The sequence below is a fragment of the Trichoplusia ni genome, chromosome 1 (assembly GCF_003590095.1).
Source record: "Trichoplusia ni isolate ovarian cell line Hi5 chromosome 1, tn1, whole genome shotgun sequence".
NCBI classification, from domain to species: domain Eukaryota; kingdom Metazoa; phylum Arthropoda; class Insecta; order Lepidoptera; family Noctuidae; genus Trichoplusia; species Trichoplusia ni.
Genome location: NC_039478.1, coordinates 3,365,855 through 3,390,867, shown reverse-complemented (window position 1 = coordinate 3,390,867; position 25,013 = coordinate 3,365,855). Strand labels below are relative to the sequence as shown.

Here is a 25,013-nt window from a genome sequence, read left to right as displayed (position 1 = left end):
ACCTTTCATTGGATTTCTACTCTTTAAATCTATGCTAGCCTGGTAGCAGAGGCCTCCGGAATATCTCACAGGCCTCTAACAGATCGAGGCTACATGCAATAATGACATGATGTCTGTCCCCTTGGTCTCAAATGGGATAATAAGGTATTATAAAGAAACATTGCTGTTCGTTAGTCTCACTAAAACTCAAGAACGGCTAAACTGATTGGGCTTATTTATGTCTTGAAATATTCGTAGCAGTCCAGGGAAGGTTCAAACATGAGAACAAGAAAAAAAAAAAAAAACCTGTAAAATAACCACGAGATCGGTTACTACGCGGGTGAAACCACGGGAAACAGCTAGTACTAAATATGCAGTAAGTGTAACACAATATTATATACAATCTCATTAACATAGTTTTTCTTAATTAAAACTAAGAATTAGTAACTTCTTACTAACGAAAGGAAATTTGCTCCGGATGCCTTGAACATGCAGCTCTTACACTTACTTTAACCGCTCTAGTATGGAAAACCGCTTAAGATACTGTGGCATGGACTGTGCTGGTGTTTTTGACATTTTTTGTTATTTGTAATTGTTTGCAAATTTAGTATTTTTTTGTTTTTTTTTTTTCCAATACAAAGCTTTCTTCGTTTACTAGAAATCCGCGCGGCAGGGACTCGCGGGTGTCGGGATGCGCGGAGCAAATATCGATCCACCCCACAGGCCGCCACCCGCTGAGAGTTGTATGGACTAAATGGAGCTTATTATATTTTTTGTACCTTTCTAATTTTGGAAAATGTGCTTATAATACTTCTACGGCTGGCGTAATAAATCAATATTGCGCTATCGTTATAAGAAAGTGTTTTGAGATTTTTTTACATCAAGTTTTTGGGTAAGCAGCGACAGAAAAAAATTAATGCCAGAAGCTATTATTTGATGTCACAACGTTTTACAATCAATGAAACTATGCATTTGATTGACATATTTATTAGTTAGTAGTTCAAGTTACAAACCTGCGTTCTGTGAGTGCTTGAACTTGCACTGTCCGCAACTGAACGAAATGATTGGCCGACATGCCTCATCAGTAAAACTTATTGATACATATATATACGTAAACCGCACAAACGTAATATTTTAATTTTCCAGTGTACGGTACTTCCATGCTCACTCCACTCCTTCACAAGCGTAACTTTAGAACCATTCATTCCATACACTTTAAGTCTATGCTTGCCTGGTAGCAGAGGCCTCCGGAATATCTCACAGGCCTCTAACAGAACGACTACATGCAACATTGACGTGTCGCCTTGTTCTCTAGGATAAGGTGTAAATAATGAAACATATAGATAAAAAAACTGCGAATTAAATATGTGTACATCTTCCTCCTCCTATGTATAAAAATGAATTGCTGTTCGTTAGTCTCGCTAAAACACGACAACGACTGAAACGATTTGGCTTATTTTGGTCTTGAAATAAGAAGGTTTAAACGGGAGAAAAAGAAAAAAAAACCAATATCTGTAAAATTACCACGAGATCGATTACTACGCGGGTGAAAACGCGGGAAACAGCTAGTACTTCATAAAATTGATAATACTCATTCTAATGCTTTATGGTATACAATATTTTTGTTGGTTACTTGGCTTAGTAAACAAATAAAGCTGACGGATTTCCAGCGGCATACGACCCTTCATAAGAGAAGTGGGGTTTACAGATAGGGTATCAACACTTCTTCGCCCTTACATTTTACTTTTAGACTTGTTGATGCGACTATATTGTTAAGTAAATTTTTAACTGATATCCGTGTGACGTGTGACGAATATTTCAAAACACCATGACTACTAATCCTACTTTCAATTGTTTCCTTTTTTGTGTTGGTCATGAAATGTATTTAATTAGTTGCAGTTCCTGAAACGTTCAATCTTTCTGGTGTGAACCAATGGCACTAATTTCACTTGTCCATTTGCGCAACGATCATTCGCTTGATTTTTTTATAGCAACGTATTCTTAATGAGAACATCGTAATGGCAAATCGCTCGTGAAACATTAATAACAGACGCATTTCTTTTGTTTTTATTGACATATAGTTTACGTCAGGTGTTTCACAGCAAATTTTACGCGAAGTGTTGTCCACGCATGTTAGTTTTTTTAGTTCTAACTTTGGAGCAGGAAGAAACAGACAGAAAAATGCCGATTTGTTCTATACCCATCTTTGAGCTATACGCTGACCAATATTCATTTTTATTTTTATTTTTTATACCCATTGGCAAAACTAAAAAAAATAGAAAAGATTATATGAAGAACTCTATACCAAATATTATTGTTTATCAATAAATCTTAAAATACACACGTTGTAGTTAGCATAAACTATAATTCTTTTTGTAAAAAAATCACGTGAAGTTGTCTCAATCCTTTACGTTCGATGAACATGTGACGAGGCGTGATGACTATGAGCAAGTTTGGCGGCGGTGTCCGGGCCTCGGGTCTCGGCAAAACTTCGATTTATAATGCAAATTAAAATATTAAATAATATTATTACAAAAAAAAAATGGTTATTGTGAGAGAACCTCGAAAGATGTTATGGATACTCGCGGACTTTTTTGGTAGATCTCTTTATGGTGTACAATATTGTAGAACATTATTTTGTAATATCTCTTGCGGTTAAGCCAGCTTTTGGAATGAAAGCATTAAAAAATAGTAAATACATTTTTAATCTCTAAAATAGACTATGTTCCTGTACGAAATTATGCATAGATTATACTTAAAAACCTTCCTCATGAATCACTTTTTCTATTAAAAAAACCACATCAAAATCCGTCGAGTAGTTTCAAAGATTTAAGTAGTCAAGGGGAAAGAGGGACAGTAAAAGCGGTTCTGTTTTATAATACGTAGTGAACCCCCTTTTAGTTTAATAAATATATATATAAATTTTAAACAAATAGCACCCGTATCAGTTATTGGTATTTGCTGGTGTTAGTGATGATTAGAGTTAGTCTTGATCTTTTATTTGGCTCGTAACTGCTTGGTCTATTGTAAGAAGCCAGTGCGTTTCTCAGGAAGCCTTTGGTCACAGGGCAACATAAACGTAAGCGGTATGCATGCTGTAGTCACCCACTACACACATACGTCATCTAACCTGTTGTGTAGTCCATTTTATGAAATGCACACTGAAATAACAAATGTGTGCGTGTAGTAAGTAGAACTAGTGCTCATATGCTGTTCACCTTCTGATGCATCCATCATATGAAAATTCTTATGAGTGGAAAGAGATAGCAAATTGTTTCTCAGTACGTAGAAAATCTGAATGTTGAAGGGTGCATTTCATGACCCCACTTTTACACAAGGGGAGCATCCAGTTGACTCTGACCTCCTAGGTACGACTGATAGCCTAGTACTTCTGTACCTATCAAGAAAGCGGCATCAGAATTCATTGTCTCGGAACAAGAAATAGGTTTGATTGATGTCCAAGAAAAATTCATATTGACGTTGTATTACTCTCTATACATATTATAATTATTTATACTCTCTTTTCTTTACTAAGACGCATTACTTAGAAGTGAAATTTCTTCAGAAAAAAATTATCGTATGCGTCACACATCACGTTTTTACTTATCCAATAAAAAGTATGAATATGAGCAGAGCCCGTGTCTTGAACGGGGTCGAGGCACCATCTTTATTTGTTTGAAAGGACGTTGACAATGTTTTTTAGGTATGTTATTATTGCGTTGCGAGGTGGATCGAGTTGGATCGGGGCGACAGTAATATAGTTGGTGAATATAAAGCAAGATCTGTGCCTGCTAAATCTTAACAGTTAATTTTCGATAGAGATTATTTTGAAGTGTCAGAATATGTTTAAAAGTTTATTAGAATGTTGTGAAATTGTGATTATTGTGTTTTGTGCTTGCATTTCACCCTGATGACGCCCACAAGATCCACAAACACAAATGACGAATTATTATTATCATTTCAAAATTTTTAAAATCAACCAATCAGTCAATTTCTGTCGTCATAAGGTTAAAATAAATGAAACTATTTGAATTAATTTCTGTAGAGTTGCATATTGGCTGTGCGCGACGGTGGCGAGGCGTAGCGTTTAAAACATTTGCGGAAGCTGTCAAATAATAACAATATAATTTACAATAACAATTATGATTTTCTTGCAAATATAAATAAAACCAAAGATTAAAATAGTATTGTTGACATTATTTAAGTGCAATTTATTCAATAGTTTTACAGTGAAATGAATATAATGTGTGGTTCTTGAGGCTATGAGACGAATATACCTTGCTAATATCTGGGATTGGTTAACTTTCTTTTTCCGATATATATGTAGTAGGGAATATCGTAGGAACGTAGCTTGGACTTAATTGTTCAATAAAATGTTCACTCCAAATTTTATTGTGAGGATTTTGAGACCATTATAATACAAACTCTAAAATGATAAAATAAAGCATGAATTAAAGCAATGACACTTACTTCTTTCTTTTCACTGCAGCAATCCATTTTTGTTGTTGTTCTATTTTGTAGGACGCTCCTATGAGGATATAAAATTTACATTTGCTATGGACCTTTGACAGCTTATCATCCGCATTTGTTTCCAATTTCTGCCGTGTTGTGCGCCGCGGTCGTTATCTGTCGCTTTGCACATAACCAAGCAAATATTTTTTCGAAAAATAAGGTCATAAAGAAGTTTCATTTCTTAATTGTGCACATGTACATACACGCACACATTTCTTTTTTTAGTAAGTAGCAGACGCATGATTTTTGTTATTAAATCAAGATTTTTATTTATTACACAAACGATGAGCATTTCCTTCTGATTGTCTGTCCGCGACAGATTTTAATCGTGGTAGGGATCAATATTTTTTTAATCACTATTAATTTCAATAATTATGTATATGCTTGAAATATGTTTTTATATTTATTTTTGAACGAATCTAGTAATGAATAGGCGCGCTTAGAGATGAATTCGGTCTTAGACTATGCAGCGGCTTGGCGGCGGTGTCCGGGCCTCGGATCTCGACACTACTTCGATTTGGAATACTAGGGAAGCAGAACTGCAAGCGAGTTACGTACTGTGTATAAACAGCTTTTGTACAACTACATGCTGCACTGAAATATACAGCCTAAGCCCCATATTTCAAATTCTAGTTTTGAACGCAATCTGTTAGCACTTTAACCGTTCGGCCACTTGCTTCATTCAATGTTTTGATCAATAAATGGGCGTCTTTGATGGTTTTTTGAACTTTTTTCGTTATTAATGACATAAATATTACAAACGATAACATAAAATCACATTTTAATACTATAATGCCCTAGTATTAGCAGGTTTTTTGAGTGGAACTGCTGCATTAACAGTGTCATTTATGAATGAAATAGCACCGGCTTTATAAACAAACTGTAGAGGGGTGTGGCTGGCCGTCACCTGTTGAACTGTTACGCTTTCCAACCATTTTATAGTAGTCACTAGCTGACCCAGCAAACGTTGTTTTTCCTAATAAATTATTTCTAGTTGTATGTATTTTTAATGCCACATTATAAAAAAAATAAAAACAAACAATCACGTCCAAAAATAAAATATTTTTTTAGTGTGAGCAACCCTTATCACTTAGGGGTATGAAAAATAGATCTTAGTCGATTCTCAGACCTACTGAAAACGCATATAAAATCGGTTAAGCCGTTTCGGAGGAGTACGGTAACTAACATCGTGACGCGGGAATTTTATATATTAAATTAATGAATCAAATTACCTTTTTTTGTTAAGTAGATATAGATTAGGCATTTAATATTCTTAATATTCTTTTGTAAATAACATAAAAAGTTGAAGTGAATGTTTACCACACTTCATCGGCGGGGATTCGAGCCCCAGTCTCAGTCATCTCAAATATGTTTTGAAATTGATGCTTCTTTTCGGCATAAAGCTAATAAAATCTTTGAATTTTCCGCTACAATATGTTTTCACGATATGACACATTTTATGAATGCAACAAATGGTCGATTCACATCAAAATAATACAATAGCAGCAAGCTATGCATTTCTTTTTATGAATATGTATCACAATAACTTATAGAACATTAAAATAAAAGCTGTTAGGTCAAACTGCATATTTCTTGTAGTTTGTTATGAATCTTATATTTGTGTTGATTGATTTAAAGGTACATATGTTGCAGTTTACGGTTTATGACGTTACGAAAAATCTGTTAACTAGCTTTTGTTCACACCAATTTTCGGTGGAGGTTTACATGTTTTTTTTGTATGGTATATTATGACCGTGACGACAGTATTCTACACACAATATGTGTGTATCTATTTGTAAACAAGTCATGTTTGCGGTTGGCGTTGACTATTTCCACATGTTCGTTTTCGTGTCTATATCTCGTTGTCAAAAATAAGGGATCCGTTCTTGTAGACTGTGTAGAGATTATATTTGACCTACCCTACCATGAAAATGTTGACAAAGTGCCTAACTTGTCGCTCTATTGAAAGAAGCCAGTGCGTTTCTCAGGAAGCCTTTGGTACAAGAGCAACATAATCGTGAGGGTGATTCTACAAAGACATTAAAATCACATTAATATGAGCGTTTAGTAGAAACTAGGGCTTATATTCTGCTCGCTTTCAGATACATCGATCGAATGAAAATTCTTAAAACTAAAAAGAGATAGCAGTTTATTTCTCTTTACGTATTAAATTTTCTCGTAAAGGTGTCTTAAACCCGTTAATTGTTTTTTAAATATGAAAGACTCGTATTTTGGTCTTAATCTAAACTAAAAATCATAAGGTAAATTGCGGGGAAGAAGTGAACTTATAAACAAAAGTGTTACTTATATTAAAGTAATTTATGTTTGGAGACAAAAATTAAATGCGTATTCATTATTCATTAAACTGCATGAGAAAAATGCATTTTCACTACGAAAATGCATTTTTTCTTATTATTACTAAGGAATTGCATAAAATTTGATCTGAAAGGCGAATAAAAATTCTTAGTGCTTATTCTAAATAACACTTGAAATAGTAAATACTCAAATAGTAAATATTATTTTTTATCAATAACAGCTTTAAAATGTTATACAAATTACATGTCGCGTGGTTTATATACTTGTTTTTTTTGTATTTCTCCCATATTGTAATCATCAACTATCGCAAGATACATAAAACAATTCCTTAAATTACCTAAAGTTATGGAAAGGTGCATTTTTTATGTACAACTTATTATTAATTTTCATACGGAACTCTAATATTTTTGAAAATAAATTGCCTTTGTTCACCGGCAGTAGCTTCTCAACAGTGAAAGAATTTTTCAAATCGGCACAAGTAGTTTTTAAGCCTCTCTGTGTCATCAAACAAACAATCAAAAATTCTATTCTTTCCATTATACTGTAGATGATGTACGCCTGGAGAAGAATTTGTTGCAAGGCGCGCTCTTTGACTATTCGGCGAGATTGGCGGCGATGACCGGGCCTCGGATCTCGTCGCGATTTCGATTTTGAGTACTAGGGACGCAGAAGTGCAAGCGAGTTAGATGCAATGAATAAACAGCTTATGTACCACTGCATGCTGCACTCTAACATACAACCTAAACCCTTCGCCACAAGGTCTTGTTTTGAACAGAAATCGTTGGCACTTGAACTTTTCGATCACTCGCATGATTCAAAGTTTAGGCCATTAAATGGGCTTCCATGATGTTTTTTTGTAAGTTTTCTCTGAATATGACTTAAAAATTACAAACGATAACATAGATTCACATCGTAACACTATAATGCACTTGTTGTATCGAATTTTTCGGGGGGCACGGCTGTATTTCCAGCGTTATTTATGAATCGAATGACACCGGCTTCATAAGGGAGCTGTACAGATAGTGGCCAGCCTTCACCTAGGTCGTTAACTGTTTCGCTCTCACTCTCACATTTCATATTGTGTTCTTTTCCCTTTATTTTCCCTAAAATTTTCACATCGAGAATGTGATCGTGCTTTTGCCCACCACGCATAGAGAAGATACCATATATAACTACTTACATTAGAAATTACCAAATTTTACTGGAGTCGAAATACAAAGTCGAAATTTATTTATACAGAAAATAATTATACTTAATGCTATCAAATGACGTTTAAATTTCCGGCGCTTTTTTAAGATGCTATAATTATTATCATTATTTTTCGTATTATAACTTACGAGACTCAGGGTTGCCATTCCTGTACACAATTCCCTTACATAGCAAGGTGATTTAGAGCACCGATACGAGATCTGTGATACGCTTGTCACATACGATCATTTAAACTATTATAGAAACTTAAACGCACACAGATATATTACGATTTCTTTGTGTACTCCTCCCACTTGCCTTAAACACAAATAAATGGTGAATAACCTACAATGTAAACAAAATACTATCGAATGCCTTCGAATGCTATGAATATTTCTGAAAGTTATATTAACCTTGCAGTTCTAAAAGTTATTTTTTATAGATGCCTAGGGGATTACATAGAAAGCATACTTAAAATATAGGTTTCACAACCTTGGAGTAGATCCAGCATCTTGAAAACAGATTTTACGTAATTGTTAACTTCCTTTATCATCTTTTCCGAGAGGCTTATAATAAATAATGGGCTATTTATAAATGACATAAAAGCATCACTATAATTAATTAGTATTGATTTTGTTAATGTCTTTAGACCAATATTAAAATTGGGAAACCGGGAAGAAAAAAAATCCATAAAAAGGAAATCTTGCCAGTCTTTTTAATGGTATCTTTTTCTTCTCTTGAAAGAAGCCAGAACGTCTCTCAGAATGCCTTTAGTACCAGGGCACCATAAACGTAAGCTGTTTTAATGTTGACGTCACTCACTGTTTGTGACGTTGTCTGGTCGGAATTGATGGAATTGGGGTCAGAACAGGTCAATATTCATTCCTCTATTCAAAACACACTGATATCGCAAATGTGTGCGTGTGGTAGAACTAGTTTTCATATGCTGTACGCCTTCTGATGCATCATCCATCATATGAAAATTCGACTAAGTGGAAAGAGACGGCAATTTATTCCTCGACACGCATACAACTTGTGCGGTATGAGGTGCACTTCACCCCATTTGAACGACGGGGAGAGTCTATTACAGTTTGACCTCCTCTGTAACTCTGATAGCCTGGTACGTTTGCTTCTATCAAGAAGGCGGAATACGGATTCAATCCAATTTCTTAGACAGGAAAGATAGTTTTCGGGGTCATATGCTGCATGCAGCACAAAATTGATCCGTATTTTTGTTTAAAACATCAAGATGACGAAATGTGGTATTTGCCAATATTATAAACTAGATTCATGTATTTTTTATCCCTCTTATTTTAACTTTTAAATATATTTTTGTTAAAGTTTGATTTTATTTTTGTTGAAATTAACAACAGCACATTATAATTGTTGGATTTTATACAAAAAAAAAATATATAAAAAAACATTTTAGAGCCTGCCTTCATGGTCTAAAAATAAATTTTAAGGTTTAATCTTTAGTCGCTTGTTCTAAAAATATATTTTCTTGATTAAATAATTTACCTAAAATCGTTTCGAGCCAAAAAATCTATGATGTACGGCCTGGACATGAATTGATGCAAGGCGCGCTCTTTGACTATTCGGCAAGTTTGGCGACGGTGTCCGGGCCTCGGGTCTTCGGTCTTCGGTCTTCGGTCTTTCTTCTACAACTTCGATTTGGAATACTAGGGAAGCAGAACTGCAAGCGAGTTACATGGAGTGTCAAAACAGCTTATGTACAACTACATGCTGTACTGAAATATACAGCCCAAGCCCTAAGGCTCAAGGTCTAGTTTTGAACGCCAACTGTTGGGAGTTTAACCGTTGGATCATTTGCTTGATTCAATGTTTTGATCAATAAATTGAGGATTTTTATACTTTTTTCGTAATAAATGATATAAGAATTACAAACGATAACATAGAACCACATTGTAATTTTATAATGCACTTGTATTAGCGGGATTTTTGGGTGGCAAAGCTGTATTAACAGTCATTTTTACGACTTAACGAACACCGGCTTTAAGCTGGCTTTTACCCAGTTTCTAAACCGTTTCTCTCTTTTCCCATTTCTATAAAGCACCCGTCTACACTTTGTATGGTTACTGCAGCATTGTATTCGATTAAAATATACGGTTTGGTCCACAACTTATGTGCAAATCCGTATTCAGCGAATTGCGATTTGGACTGGGCGACACTCAGATCCCTAAAAACGGAAAAGAAGGACAAATTTAAAAATTATGAATTTTCAAACGAAGCGTCGTTTAGCTTAGGTGTTTATCTATGAGTACTAAATAGCGTCCTATTTTTTTTCTGTTTTAAACAGAACTCTAATAACCGACCGAGGAAATACCAATAGTTTGAGCGTGTGCTGTGTTGCCATTTTTATTATGTTTGCAATAATCACTATCGTTAGATGTCGATTTCGTTTGATAATTATTTTTTGAAGACAAGCTAATGACAAGACGTGAGCTATCATCATTAAGAACTCGAATAGAAACTTTAACGCGGCTCACGCACAAAAATATCATGAACTAAAATCGAAATGACTAACTTACATAAAACAAAACATCAGATGACGAAGGTGCTGCAGTTGTAACTTCTGTAAGAAGCCAAAGCGTTTCTTAGGAAGCCTTTGGTACTAGGACAACATAAACGTGAGTGGTATAAACGCTGTCGTCACTCACTATTAAAACACACCGACATCATAAATATGAGCTTTTAATAGAACTCTTGTTTATAATATTCGACTCTTTTCCTGATACACGTATCATATGCAAATTTCTGTAACTGGAAAGTGATAGCAGGGTATTACCTCGCTACGTATAAAATTTGATCGTGTAAGGGTGTGTGTTTTACCCCGTAGTTTATGGCAAAAGATTAAACACGTGTTTTTGTCTGTAACTAAAGGATGTTAATTAGTAAAGATAAACTGCTTAAAAGTTTGAAGTCTTAAATCGAATCTTAACAAATTACTTACGAACTTAAAAAATATTCCCACCTTTCACATTATCGAATTCTTAAATAATTAAATAGTTCCTTGAAAAAGTAATTCACGAAAATGCCAAAAACCATACAATTGTTTAATGTACAAAACGTGGGACATACATTTAGATGAATTTGATAAAAGGCGCGCTCTTTGAGTATGCAGTGAAGATGGTGGCGGGGTCCGGGACTCGGATCTCGCCACAATCCCGATTTTAAATACTAGGGGAGCAGAAATGCAAGCGAGTTGCTTGCAGCGAGCTTTACTCGGGCGTCAAAGTGGTATAAACCCGACTTATTTAAAATTAGTTTAAATAGCACATTTTTAGGTTTATAATAATTTATTAACATCTTGTTTAATGGACATAGATTTAATTTCTTAACAGAAGCATGCAACCTTCATTGCCGAAAGAAGTCGGATGACATAAGCATCACGGTAATACAACGACAGAGTAAATTAAACCAACATACATTTGTCTCACGTGATTTAATTTACTTACATCATAAGAAAAACATGACACAAGTAACAGTTCCTTTTCGCTTGGACTTTATTTATTACTTTCAACCAAAAAATATTTTCTAGAAAGTTTAAATCGCCCGCATTTATTATATTTGTGTATTATTATGGAATTTTCTCATTGTAGGTTAGAAAACAAAAATTTCGTATAGATACTCAGCTCTACGAAGTAATCGATGCTTTAAGTTTAGCACATTACAAAACGGTTTTTTTTTTTACTTTTATTTGGATTAATGTTGCCTATTCCGTGAAATGGCACGAAAACCAAATGAAAAATTTCTGCATTTTTTTGCATTGAAACGACTTAAAAAATATGTACATAACCGCTGATTTCAAAATTGACAGCCAAAACAAAAACAAATTAGAAGCAAAATAGAATTTCTGATGGACCCATCAGTAATGTAATTGTTTTTGTATAGTCACAGTAAAAAGTGCTAGTTCTCGGTTGGGGATCCGCAATACGTTTATTTCCAAACTTTACTAGGAAAGCACGAGCCATAAGGGAGAGGTTTAGTAAGAGGTGATTAGAAAACGTCAAAAACAAGTCTTATTACCATAAAATAAGTACTAAAAACCATTAAAAGGGTTGCTCTCGTATAAGGCAGGACCGAGTTTACGAAACGGCTGGTCAAGGCCAATCACTCGTGATCAAAATATACATTTTTTTTGGGATATTGAAAAATGTGGGTCTTAACGATAACTAACAATATGATTTTTTCTTTAAACACAAATTCAATTTGAGCACAGTATTATAGTAAACTTTAACATGTGCTTTTTATTCTCTCTTTGATTTCTAATAATATAGTACCTGAAACTTTTTATGAGTAGTTAAACTCTATTATTAAATACCATTTTTATTCCCTTCCGCTTCTTGGCCGGATTCCGCACAATGCTACGAAATCATGTTATAGCTTCGTAATCGCTACGAAAACGTTTTTGCTACGAGGTTGCTACGTAAATGTTCTCGTAGAAGTATCTTTATCTGCTCTGTTAGTCTGATGTCCTGGCACGTCTGTGCCTATCAGGAAAGCGGCATATCGATAAATAATACAACACATTCACAAATGAAAATTACAAAATGATTCACTTGCAAGTAGAAGAATCATTGCCGATTTTTTATACTTATTTTCACACTGTTAAACAAATTGGTAACGCCAATAACAAAAGCATTTTATTCATTATGGTTGCTATTGATTCCGACTCCGATTCTGAGTCGGTATACTCAGAATCCTGTAAGCCTAAGTCCTCACATAACATTTTCCATTTAAAGCAATAGCTCATTATTGTGTTACTGCTAGGCAAAGGGCCTCTTCTCACTCAAATTACACGCATGGAGTATAATTTTGATACAATGTGAGCGCTCTTTGACTCGCGGCTTGGCGACGTGGTCCGGGCCACGGATGTCGACACAACTTCGATTTAGAATACTAGGGACGCAGAAGTGCAAGCGAGTTACTTGGTGTGTTAAAACAGCCTTTGTACAACAACATGCTGTACTGAAATATATAGCTAAAGCCTTATGTTTCAAGTTCTAGTTTTGAACGCAAACTGTTAACAGTTTTACTGTTCAGCCACTAGCTGCATTCAATGTTTTGATCAATAAATGGGTCTCTGTGAAGGATTATGCACTTTTTTCGTGATAAATGACATGAAAATTACAAACGATAACATAGATTCACATCGTAACACTATAATGCACTTGTATAAACGGGTTAGTTCGGTGGCACTCCGGTATTCACAGTTTTATTTATGAATGAAATAACACCGGCTTTATAAACAAACTGTAGAGATGTGGCTGGCCTTCACCTGTTCCTGAACTGATACGCCTTGCATTTTATAGAATCCTTTTTTCAAGAGCGCTTCAGTAGACCGACATTTAAAGTTTTTTTCTTTTATGTATAAACTAGCTGTTACCCGCGACTTTGTCCGCGTAGTTAGGAAATAAGATATTTTCTCGTAGTAAATCGTAACCTATGTGTTAATCCAGGGTGTCAGCTAACTCCATACCAAATTTCATTAAAATCGGTTCAGCCGTTTTGACGTGAAGAAGTAAAAAACATACACACTCACAAACTTTCGCCTTTATACTATTAGTGAGATATACTATTTATGACACGCTAGATTTATTTACCCGCGCATTAATTTATATACTTCCGACCGTCTTATTATTCTTTTGTAACAAATTTAAATTTTTGGTTCCCTTCGCATTTAACCCAATATCATCGCCGCACGTATAGCCTTCGAGAATCCTATTGTAACTGCTATCTCTGCTAATATTATAAACGTGAATCTGTTTGTTTGTTACACCGCGCTGTCACGCCTAGAATACTTTGTCTTTTTTAGTAGGTATATTTATATAGGTACTCAGATTTTGTTCAAATCAAAATATTTTATACCTACGCATTTAAGCTCCGCTTCATATCCCGCTTTTTGTGTTTGTACAGCAATATCGTTATTTAAAAACAGACAAATATATTTGGTCTTCAAGCCTAAAAAGAAGTAACCTAACCATCTTTGGTAGGCCAAAGTATTTTAAGTATAGCGCCCTCTGTGAAATGGTTAGCTACCAACAATAACGACTTTCGGCGTAGCGACATTACCAAGTCGGTGCGAATATATTGGAAGCCTATCCTTCTCATAGAGGGCGCTCATACTTATTCTAAATAAAAGCGATTTAAAACAATCCAGATGAATAAATTGGTTTTAATTTATTTGATTTGTTTTAAGCTATTATATATGGAGTCAAATAATCTTATTTCCCAGTTACCAAAAGGTAAAAACCCACTTTTACTTACAACGAGTTTATCTTCTATCTTACCTAGGCAGTAAATTTTTTATCGGTCACGTCTTTATGAATTGTCTAAACAAATAATAATAAAACATAAGGTTAGTTAAGGTCATAAATTATTTGGCATTTATGATATTATGGAGACGAAGAAGTCGTGATTAGGATTTGATTTAGATGCTACACGCTGAGTAAAAATATAGTATACAGTTTTTTGGAAATACTCTTCCTTCCTTGTCATTATAATTAGAGAATATAGATGTTAGAGAAATCACTTTTCAAAAACTGTGTTCGATTACTTATTTATATTATCTACCTTATACCGAAAATGTTGATTGATAAGTTGCGTAACTTCTTATCCATTGAAAGAAGCCAGTGCGTTTCCCAGGAAGCCTTTGGTAGTAGGGCAACATAAACGTGAACGATATGAAGGCTGACGTCACTCGCTGTTAAGGCACCGACATCTCAAGCAACAGTTTGTGTCTATGAGTGTTTATTGAACTAACGTTTATATTCAGCTCGTTTCCTGATATACATATCATATGCAAATTGCTGTAACTGGAAAGAGATGGCAACTATTACTCGCTACGCATAAAATCTGATCGTGTAAGGGTGTGCGTTTAACCCAATTAGTGATGATACGCTTAAGTTTCACTCTCTGTTATTTTGCAAATGAAACTAAACAAGTTGTTAAACTGATCAACTATTAATATACTACTTCTATAAAGGATTTAATTAGAAGTCATAATTTCAATTTTATCGAATAAAATAATACGTTTTTTAGATTTTTCGAAGTAGCGAAAAAAAAAATTCTTACCCTTCACAAATCTTAAGATTATTAACTGAAACTAACTCTTGAGATAAAATAATGAAATGATATTTTTTTTAAATATGCTATCTATACTAATATATAAATCTGAAGAGTTTATTTGTTTGAACGCGCTTATCTCAGGAACTACTGGATCAAATTGAAAAATTATTTGTGTTGAATAGACAATTCATTGAGGAAGGTTTTATGCTATATACCATCACGCTGCGACTCATAGGAGCGGATATACAATGGAAAATGTGGAAAAAAAGAGGGCAGATATAAATCATAACTTATATTATCTTCTAACCACGCGGACAAAAGTCGCGGGCAACAGCTAGTTTCAAATAAAAGTCCTAAAATAAAAATGTATCAAACCGTACAACTGTTTTATAGTTAAAACATCACATCACATGGACATGAATTTGATACAAGGCTCGCTCTGTGACTATGCAGCGAGGTGGCAGCGGTGTCTGTGCCTCGGATCTCGTCACAATTCTGATTTTCAATACTAGGGATGCATAAATTCAAGCGAGCTACTTGCACTATCAACAACATTATAAGTATCACTACATGCTGCGTAACGTACAACCTAAGTCTTAAGCATTAAGGTCCAGTTTTGGACGGATGCTCTTAGCACTTTAACTGTTCGATCTCGAGCTTCATTCAATGTTTTGATCAAGTAAGAAAGGGTTTTTGCAATTTATCGTGATAAATGACTAAAAAATTACAAGTTATAACATAGAGACACACCCAAATATTTGAATCTACTGGAATAAGCAACTGTTTTGGGTGGTATTACGGTATTTACATTGTTATCAGTGAAACGGAAAACGCCGGCTTTGAGAAGGGTGGCTAGCCTTCACCTAGTTCCTGAACTGTTACGCTCTCTCACGAGTCCAATTCCGTCCCGGGTTTGGCTAGTGAAGCATTAATGATAGTTTAAAATCATTGTTGTAATGGATTGAGTATCAGTGTTTTGAATTGATTACGTGCCTAAAATGTAATACTCTTATCTATTAATTATTTTAAAATAATCTGTTACCACCGCGAACAAACATGAATATATCTGGGTTTTAGTTTTCTTCTCATGTTTTTTAAGTAAATTATGTTTTCTTTCTTACCAAACCAAGTTAATTGGAACTTCTTATTAGGACCATCTGGAGTTTTTTTTTAATCAAACAAACTCATACTCTTTGACGTATAATGGAGCTGCTAGTGTCGCCTTGTTCAGCTTTAGAATATATCTCATTTTCGGAAGCAGAGAACAGTTCCCTGGTGCCAAAAAATCCTATAAAATGTTAACTTATAGTACATGCTAGTACATTATCTTCCTGTGAGCTTAAAATATATGCACTTAAAATAGTCATGGCACTTGGGAGACATACTAATATGAAGTGAAGAACTCAGTCAAAAGTTATGCAAATAATAATTACATGTAATGAATGAATAAATAAAAAAGGTCATGGCCCATGAGGGGATCGAACCCACGACCTTCGCGTTATTAGCACGATGCTCTAACCAACTGAGCTAATGGGCCGGTGATATTCTCTGCGAAAACCTCGTCCACTTGGGTGAAAAATCAATACATGCGATCTCGGCACAACTACGATTTCGCTGTACTAGTAGTATTCCAGACGTGCGCGCCAGCTGCAAACTACCAAAATGTATTGTAGACAACAATGTAATTTACCATCAAGTGAAAAAATATATTATCTCTTTCCATAGTGCTCCTCTTAACTCTTTGAGCCGGAACTAGGCGTGTTTTAGGTTTTTCAAATATTTATTATATGACTAAAAATTTCTAATTAACATATGACATGATGATCCCCCTGGTATAGGTAACATTTTCGATTGGCGCGGCTATATTTACAGTGTCATTTATGTTCCAGTGCTCTTATTCTATCCATCCCTGTGTGACGTAGCCTATTTCTGGTGACATCAAATGCGATAGTAATACAGTTAGCTATTCAAGTTTCTTCTCTTACCCCACGGGGCGCTGTTTCATTTGTTTTTACATTTCGCGCGACACTCTCTTCGGTGTTTCTGCGTTCCTGGTATCAATGAATTTTTGTGCAGATTTTTATGTATTTAATGAGAATTTACGTCACACCTTCCCTTACACACAAGTTGAACATATTTATTCGAAACTAGCTGTTGCCCGCGACTTCGTCCCCGTGGGTAGAAGATATAAGTTATGATTTATACCTGCCCTGTTCTTTCACATTTTCCATTGTATCTTCGCTCCTATTAGTCGCAGCGTGATGGTTTATAGCCTAAAGCCTTCCTCGATGAATGGTCTATTCAACACAAAAAGAATTTTTCAATTTGAACCTGTAGTTTCTGAGGTTAGCGCGTTCAAACAAACAAACTCTTCAGCTTTATATATTAGTACTAGCTGTTGCCCGCGACTTCGTCCACGTGGTTAGAATTTTCCCCGTTTTTTCCACATTTTCCATTGTATCTTCGCTCCTATTAGTCGCAACGTGATGTTATATAGCCTATAGCCTTCCTTGATATATGGTCTATTTAACACAAAAAGAATTTTTCAAATCGAACCAGTAGTTCCTGAGATTAGCGCGTTCAAACAAACAAACAAAAAAACTCTTCAGCTTTATATATTAAGTATAGATTTAACGTCCTTTTATCTAGTTTAAGATAGTATTTTCGCTATCTAGAGCTGAGATTTTGCCGCCGCTTACTAGATCTTGAACCAACTGAACTTCCGCAATGTATGGTTTATTTTATTCTACCAATTATTACCGAGTGACGCAAAGCTTGTGTTTCTCACACATCTTAACCGAAGCCTACTTTTGCTAATCACTCATTCTTGATGTCATTGTTACTATAGACACGTGACTACATTTTATTTCAGACCAAAGTCTTTATATTGATATTAATCAAGATAACATTGTGATAGGTTTATTTTGTGCGAATGTAACGTTCTTAATAAGCGTCCCTTATATCTAATAATGAAGATATTTTTTGCTTACATAACTTTTTGTAGTCAACCATAAGAGAATTTGTCTAAGACATACGCGTAGCAGAAACCACCCTCTATCCTAAAATAATATATAGTAAACTAGCTCTGTTGAAAGAAGCCAGTGCGTTTTCCGGAAGCCTTTGGTACCAGGGCTGCATAAACATGAGCGGTATGAATGTTGACGTCAGTTACACACGTGACGTCACCTACTCTGTAATACCGGTATTGGGGTCAGAGCAGTTTTATAGTCCAACCATCGTCAATATTGGCCTCAAAAATATAGATCAACTGTAACGCTCGATTTACGCTTATCATTTATTGAAAATATAGAACAGAAACACTTGACTAAGTTATTAAACACGAAATAACGCTACTATAATTATAAACTCCAAAAAAAATGGACACGTTCCAGGTTTCGTACAAATGATAAAGCATCTTTTTTTGTAAATATTTCTTATCTATATCTATACTAATCTATAAAGCTGAAGAGTTTGTTTGTTTTTTTGTTTGAACGTGCTAATCTCAGGAACTACTGGTTTAAATTGATTTTTTTTTTGTGTTGAATAGACCATTCATCGAGGAAGGTTTTAGGCTATATACAATCACGCTGCGACTAATAGGAGCGAAGATACTATGGAAAATGTAGAAAAACAGGGAAAGTTATTCATCTTCGAGGGCTTCCGTTGCATGCGCTTCGAAAATGATTCAAGATACCTAAAAAACGGTTATAAAAGAATTACTAAAAAAAATTAACAAATAGGAACAAAAGTTTGACTCTAAAAACTTTACCGATTAAAAAAAAACATAACTTATATTTCTCACCACGCGGACGAAGTCGCGGGCAACAGGTAATCAATTATATGACCGTTGTTCCTCAATATCTTGTCGTATCTGCTACAGAAATACATCATTGGTCGAAATGATAAATAAAATAAAATGTATATTCTCTTCAATACTGTTGAACTATTGAAAATGTTGATGTGTTTTTATTGCTTGGCAACCACACTACACAAAAAAATAATTCAAATACACTGTCATCATAAATGTGGGCCTTTAGTAAAACTAGTATTTAAATTCCGTCCCGCTTTCTGTATCGTTCAAGTTATGCAAATTCGTGTTACAAGAACGAGATGGCAATGTATTTGACGGTACGTTTAGAGATCGAATATTGAAGGGTGCTTCTCACCCCATTTGAATGCTGTGTTTGTCGTTGACCTCTGACCTCCTCTGTAAGTCTGATAACCTGGTACGTCAGTGCCTATCAAGAAACCGGCATATGGATTATTAAGTCCAATTTCTCAGGACTTTCTTGACGTCGTTCGTTTCTGCTTACGAGCAAAGAAAAAAAGATATTTGTTCCTTTGAATCCTTATTTAACACTTTTTATCATTATATATTATACTAGCTGTTGCCCGCGACTTCGTCCCCGTGGGTAGAAGATATAAGTTATGATTATACCTACATTTACATTGTATCTTCGCTCCTATTAGAGGCAACGTGATGGTTTATAGCCTAAAGCCTTCCTCAATGAATGGTCTATTCAACACAAAAAGAATTTTTCAATTTGGACCAGTAGTTCCTGAGATTAGCGCGTTCAAATAAACAAACAAACAAACAAACTCTTCAGCTTTATATATTAAAGTATAGATTTCTATTAATGTAATTATAACTTTAGCTAAGTGAACTGAATTTTCAGGAAATTAGTTTATACACTTTAAGATATATTCTACCAAAAACATTCTGTGAAGACCTGACCAAGTCTCGATGGAGCTGCTTGTTTAACGTTAAAAAGTAATGAAATCTAGACAAAGTCGTGCCTAGTCTGCTGCGATTTTTTTATTGTTATAGTTAATGTTGTGACTCGAAAGGGTTCAACATCATACAAATGCTCGCAAAGCAGCCATACGGACTGTTAGTTACATTAGAACATTTTAAAATTATCATAGTGTGGTCGTGTTTGGTATCATCATAAAGGTCTTGATCTGAAATAATTTAATCTATCCACATTCTCTAGTTATAATAACAAGAAGTCTCAGCGCTCAGTAAGGATTGGTCCGTGAGTTACGTGTCCTCGACCTCTTTCAATATCATTTGGACGTCAGTGCTCATTACGCGGTACAGTCAAATGTAATGTTATGAAAAGAAATGTTTAAAAATAATGAACATAATTTGTGTAACTAGTAAGTGTTAATAAAGAAATAATATAAACTTCTAATATATAAAATTCCCGAGTCACGATGTTAGTTACCGTACTCCTCCGAAACGGTTCGACCGATTCTTATGAAATTTTGTATACATATTGGGTAGGACTGAGAATAGAACAACATCTATTTTTCATACCCCAAATGACAAGGGTTGCCCACACTAAAATTATTTTTTATATTTTTTATAATGTAGCATTAAAAAATACATACAACTAGAAAAAAAAATATTCGGCCGAACAACGTTTGCTGGGTCAGCTAGTAATTTAATAAATGAATAGTGGTTGCTACTCGTATAACACGCTAAGAAATATGTACCTACTCAAAATATACAGTACTAATAATGTTTATTATTCTTTTCTACGAGTTCGTTTTTATAAGCTCATTATGTTATTTCATTTCATGATTTCAACTTAAAATTTAAAAACAGTGATCTTGTTTGGTATGAAAGTGGTCTTGATTGATATTTTTCTTAGTAGGAGCTGTGGGCGCGGGTGGGACCGCTTTTGGTCCCACCCGCCCACGACTACGGGTCTCAGTACTAGGAGCACATAAATAAAGTGGAGGCTGGCAGTACAGTAATTTCAACCTAGAATAGTATCATTGCAAATTGGACTTTCTGTCAATACCTTCAAAATTTGAATTCCCGTGACACATTCCAAACATGGATTTAGTTTCCACGAGTTGGTTTGATGGGTTTTGGAAACGAGAAATAATTACATAAAATTACTGTATTTCTTGTCCACCCAATTCTTCCTCAGTAAATCATAATAGGTTTAATAAAAAATATTTTAAAACATTTGTGTAGTGGCCTTAGTATTTGCATAATCATGCGACCTGCCGCCATTTTGGGTAGTGGTTATCCCGCCCGAGGAGTAATGTAACTTGTACAAAATATGATAAATATTTTTTGAGTTAGTCTAAATCTAAATTTTGAGATGTGAGCACAAAAACAGTTACATAATTTGTTAGTGAACAGTTTACATATAAAGGTTGAATATTAATGAAAAACTATTTGACTTATAATTATTAAATTATATAAATAGCTATCGATGTTTGCTTTATGACTGGATTTGATGAAATCGGCGACTAAATAGTAGTAAATATAAGAATAAATTTACAAATGGTCTTTTTCTGAACGAATGTTTGTTTTGTCTCATTAAGAAGTACAGAATTTAACAATTACAAAATGTATATTCACTCACAGTATTTACATACCTATAATTACATGCAAATATGAATTTAATATTCAACTTGTTAATATTATTGTTGAATAATATTCATTTACAGTCCTGTTTTGATACGTAGCACTTCGTAGCAATTCGTAGTGCCTCGTAGCATGTCGTAGCCAGCCAACTAAGTATTTTAATTGTAGCAAAAATTACGGGTTGTCATTTAAATTAAACGTGATGTGTTCCAATTCCATTCCAAACGGATAAACTATTTTGTTTTAAAATTAAATAATGTATGTTTATGCTTACTAATGACTAGGCGAATACATATCTTTACAAAGTTCTCTAAAATATAGATCGCTACAAAAAATGTAACGCAAGTTTTGTTATGTTTGTTCAAATTCGAATAACCTTGACTTTAACCAGTAATCAGCTCACAGAAATAAGCAACAAAACAATAATCATTTCATTTTGTATCAAACTTTAAAAAAAAAATCGGCATTAGCCGTAGGCGAAGTATTGTAAAAAAAAATTGGTTTATCTTATGAGAAGAATCTTTAAAATATAACAAAAGAAAACCTCTTCTTGACTGAGTTCGTCTTTTCAGACGAAGGTCAAGAAGAGATTTTATAGATCGTGACAGGATTCGAACCTCGAACTCGAAGTCTGATGCCTTATCCATTTGGCCACGCGGTCGACAATTAGTAGAGGAATATTACCCAGCGTATGTATTAATTCGATCCAAAATTTTCGTTTCACTTTAAATGTGAATAATAACTAAATACGATTATACCTCATGTATCAAAATCAAGAATGCTGGAAGTATTTGGAAGCTGTAAAATAAATAAAAATATGTAACCACATGATATTAATATACAAACAGAGTTTTAGTTTGCCGTATGAAGTTAACCGTCTATCTACAATAAAGAGAATGCTATGCCAATGTCGATACCAGGAGCACATACAGCGTAGAAGTCATGCTGTTGTTACGCTTTGTTAATGAATAGTTTTGCTCCCTTTCTATCGATTTTGAAATCAATAACCGAGCACTGTCACCTTAATTTTCATTTTTACTATTTGTGAAAATAGTTATATTACATGAATGATATTTGTTTCTTGTAATGATCTCCTTGTCTCAGTAAATTTCATAATTGCAGCAATGTAAAAACATGAGTATAAAAACACTGTATTTGAGGCAGTGTGTTTAAATTTTTAACGTTTAATTAGTGGTTTCTTAATAATTTGTTAAGACTTGAATTATGGCCATTACCAGAGTTATCCAGTTATCTTTTTTTTTATATTTCTAATCTTATTCTTTTTGAATAAGTGCGAGACTGACAACCTTATTTAAACAATTTTAAAGTTTTTTTTACCAGAATAACGGTATAACAACTTGGTGTTGAATGATCACATTTTCTTTTTCAATTAGTACTTTTCTTAATCCGTATATTAAATAAATGACTTTAAATTTTTCAGAATACAATAAAATGATAGCAATTGTGTCGTCGGAGGGCGAGGAGATCAAGCTAGAGCGGCCAGTACGGGCGGAAGGTTCGGTGGAAACCTGGCTGACGTCGCTGCTGCAGTCGGCACAGGGGAGCCTGCATGCCATCATCAGGAACGCGGTAGCTGTCCTCAACGACCCCGGCTTCAACCTACTGCTGTTCTTGGATAAAATGCCCGCCCAGGTTACATTATTTCATTTGTTTAACATAAAAGTCAGTATAATCACAGAAAATTTATATTAATACACGTAAAAACATATAAATAAATCCTAAAATTAGTTCAGTACCCGCTAAATCCGAAGAATACTATTAGTCATAAAAAAGCTAGTAGAGAAAATTTAACTTTTGAAAGAATGAACGTTTTACCTGAGGTGATAACTTCAATCTTTATACATAATATCGTATAATTTTGACTTTATAAGTGCTTATAGGAATCTATAACAAAAAAAAGATTTTTGCTTTTGCACGGTTTAAATGCTTGAGGCTCCTGACGTGTGTGATCAGGATGGGCGATGCAGACAAAAAATAATCCATGACCTCGATTCCATTTTATAAATGGCATCCTCTCTCGTCGCAATGAAGCGTGTCCATTTGTACATCTCCTTTAACATTTTTATCGATCGATTTGGAGGGCCTTTTTCATTGATAAAACCACGCTGCACATGTTCGTAGTACGCTAGTGATGCGTTTGTGACGTAATACCAGTATCGCAGCTGCTGTATTACAATCGTGCCACGATTAGGCTCTAGACCATTTCTCGCCTTCATCTTATACTGTCCTGGTACAGTCGGACCAAAACTCGCTCGATTGAAGGTATGGCACATTGTGCGCTAAACCAAATCCTGTTAAGTTTAAAACTTTAGTTATCCTTTCCTCCGCATGCATGATCATCAGTTAAGATCATTATTTATCCTGAAAAAGAATCATCCTTTTTAGGGTTTCGTATCTCGAAAGGAAAAGAGAACCTTTATACGATCAATTTGTTTGTCCGTCCGACTATCAAGAGCTATTTTAAATTAAATTAATTTATATTTAATACTCAAGTAATCGATACAAATTTCATGAAAAACTAGTGCTTCTTGGCAACAATTAGTAACAACATAAAGTATACGTGAAGATATATAGAATATCGTATCTACACCTGAACTTGTAACAAATAGGGAGATAAAATTAAGCCCTTTACGTGAAGAGGGATTCCTACAGAATACTCAATACTCAATACTCAATACATTTATTGCATTCCACAATGTGAACTACTTACAATATTAGTTTCTAAAAAAATATTTCAACAAAACTACAAAAATAAAAAAGTAGTTTTGTAAACCGGTATTAATTTCGGTCAGTCTTTAAAAGCTTTTTATTTACTGTTTATGATGGTGGTTCATAAATAATACGATTAATACACCTGTGTCACCCAAAAAACTGGCTCATACTAATGGATTGCAAAGTTATGATATGGTTCTATGTTATAATTTGTTATTTTTATGTCAGTTATCGCGAAAATTTTGCAAAAAACCTTTATAGACGCCTATTTATTGATCCAAACGTCGGAGGAAGCTAATGATGGAATAGTTACAAGTGCCAACAATTTGCGCACAAAAGTGAACTTTAAGTCTACAAAGTTAAGTTGCATGTTAAAGTATAGTATGTAGTGGGTACGTAAGCCTTTTGTCTTTGCAAGTAACTCGCTTACACTTCTGTGTCCCTAGTATTGAAAATCGGAATTGTGACGAGATCCGAGTCCCGGACACCGTCGCCATCTCACTGCATAGCCAAAGAGCGCGACTTGTTACAATTTGGTACATTAGTTGAATGTTTTTGAGATACGTCTATAGGTATTATTTATACACGGTGATTTTTGAGTCGTCTTACAAAAGCAGCCCAGTTCATGTATCCGACGTAAAATACCCCTAGGCGCGGTTATTATTTTTTTATTATCAACTAAGATAATAAGTTCGAAGAAAGTTAAACAAGAGAAATCTGAAATATACTCTTAAAAATGATAAGCCCCTCACCATTGTTACAAGGCTCGGACCGCACTCGCTACAGAGCTGTTTCAAAAGAACTACGA

At 34.5% G+C, this 25,013-nt stretch overlaps 1 protein-coding gene and 1 non-coding gene across 4 annotated transcripts in view; one reads left to right on the top strand and one right to left on the bottom strand.

Moving 5' to 3' along the window:
• Positions 1 to 25,013, top strand: part of LOC113508561 (dynein heavy chain 5, axonemal-like) — a 103,364-nt gene that overhangs the window by 52,716 nt on the left and 25,635 nt on the right. For all 3 annotated transcript variants that reach the window (XM_026891687.1, XM_026891697.1, XM_026891679.1), the window contains exon 27: positions 22,914 to 23,125. In XM_026891687.1, the coding sequence (XP_026747488.1) occupies positions 22,914 to 23,125 (212 nt within the window). The remainder of the gene's footprint in view (positions 1 to 22,913; positions 23,126 to 25,013) is intronic.
• Trnai-aau lies at positions 16,548 to 16,621 on the bottom strand. The gene has a single exon. It is a non-coding gene; the product is annotated as a tRNA-Ile (tRNA).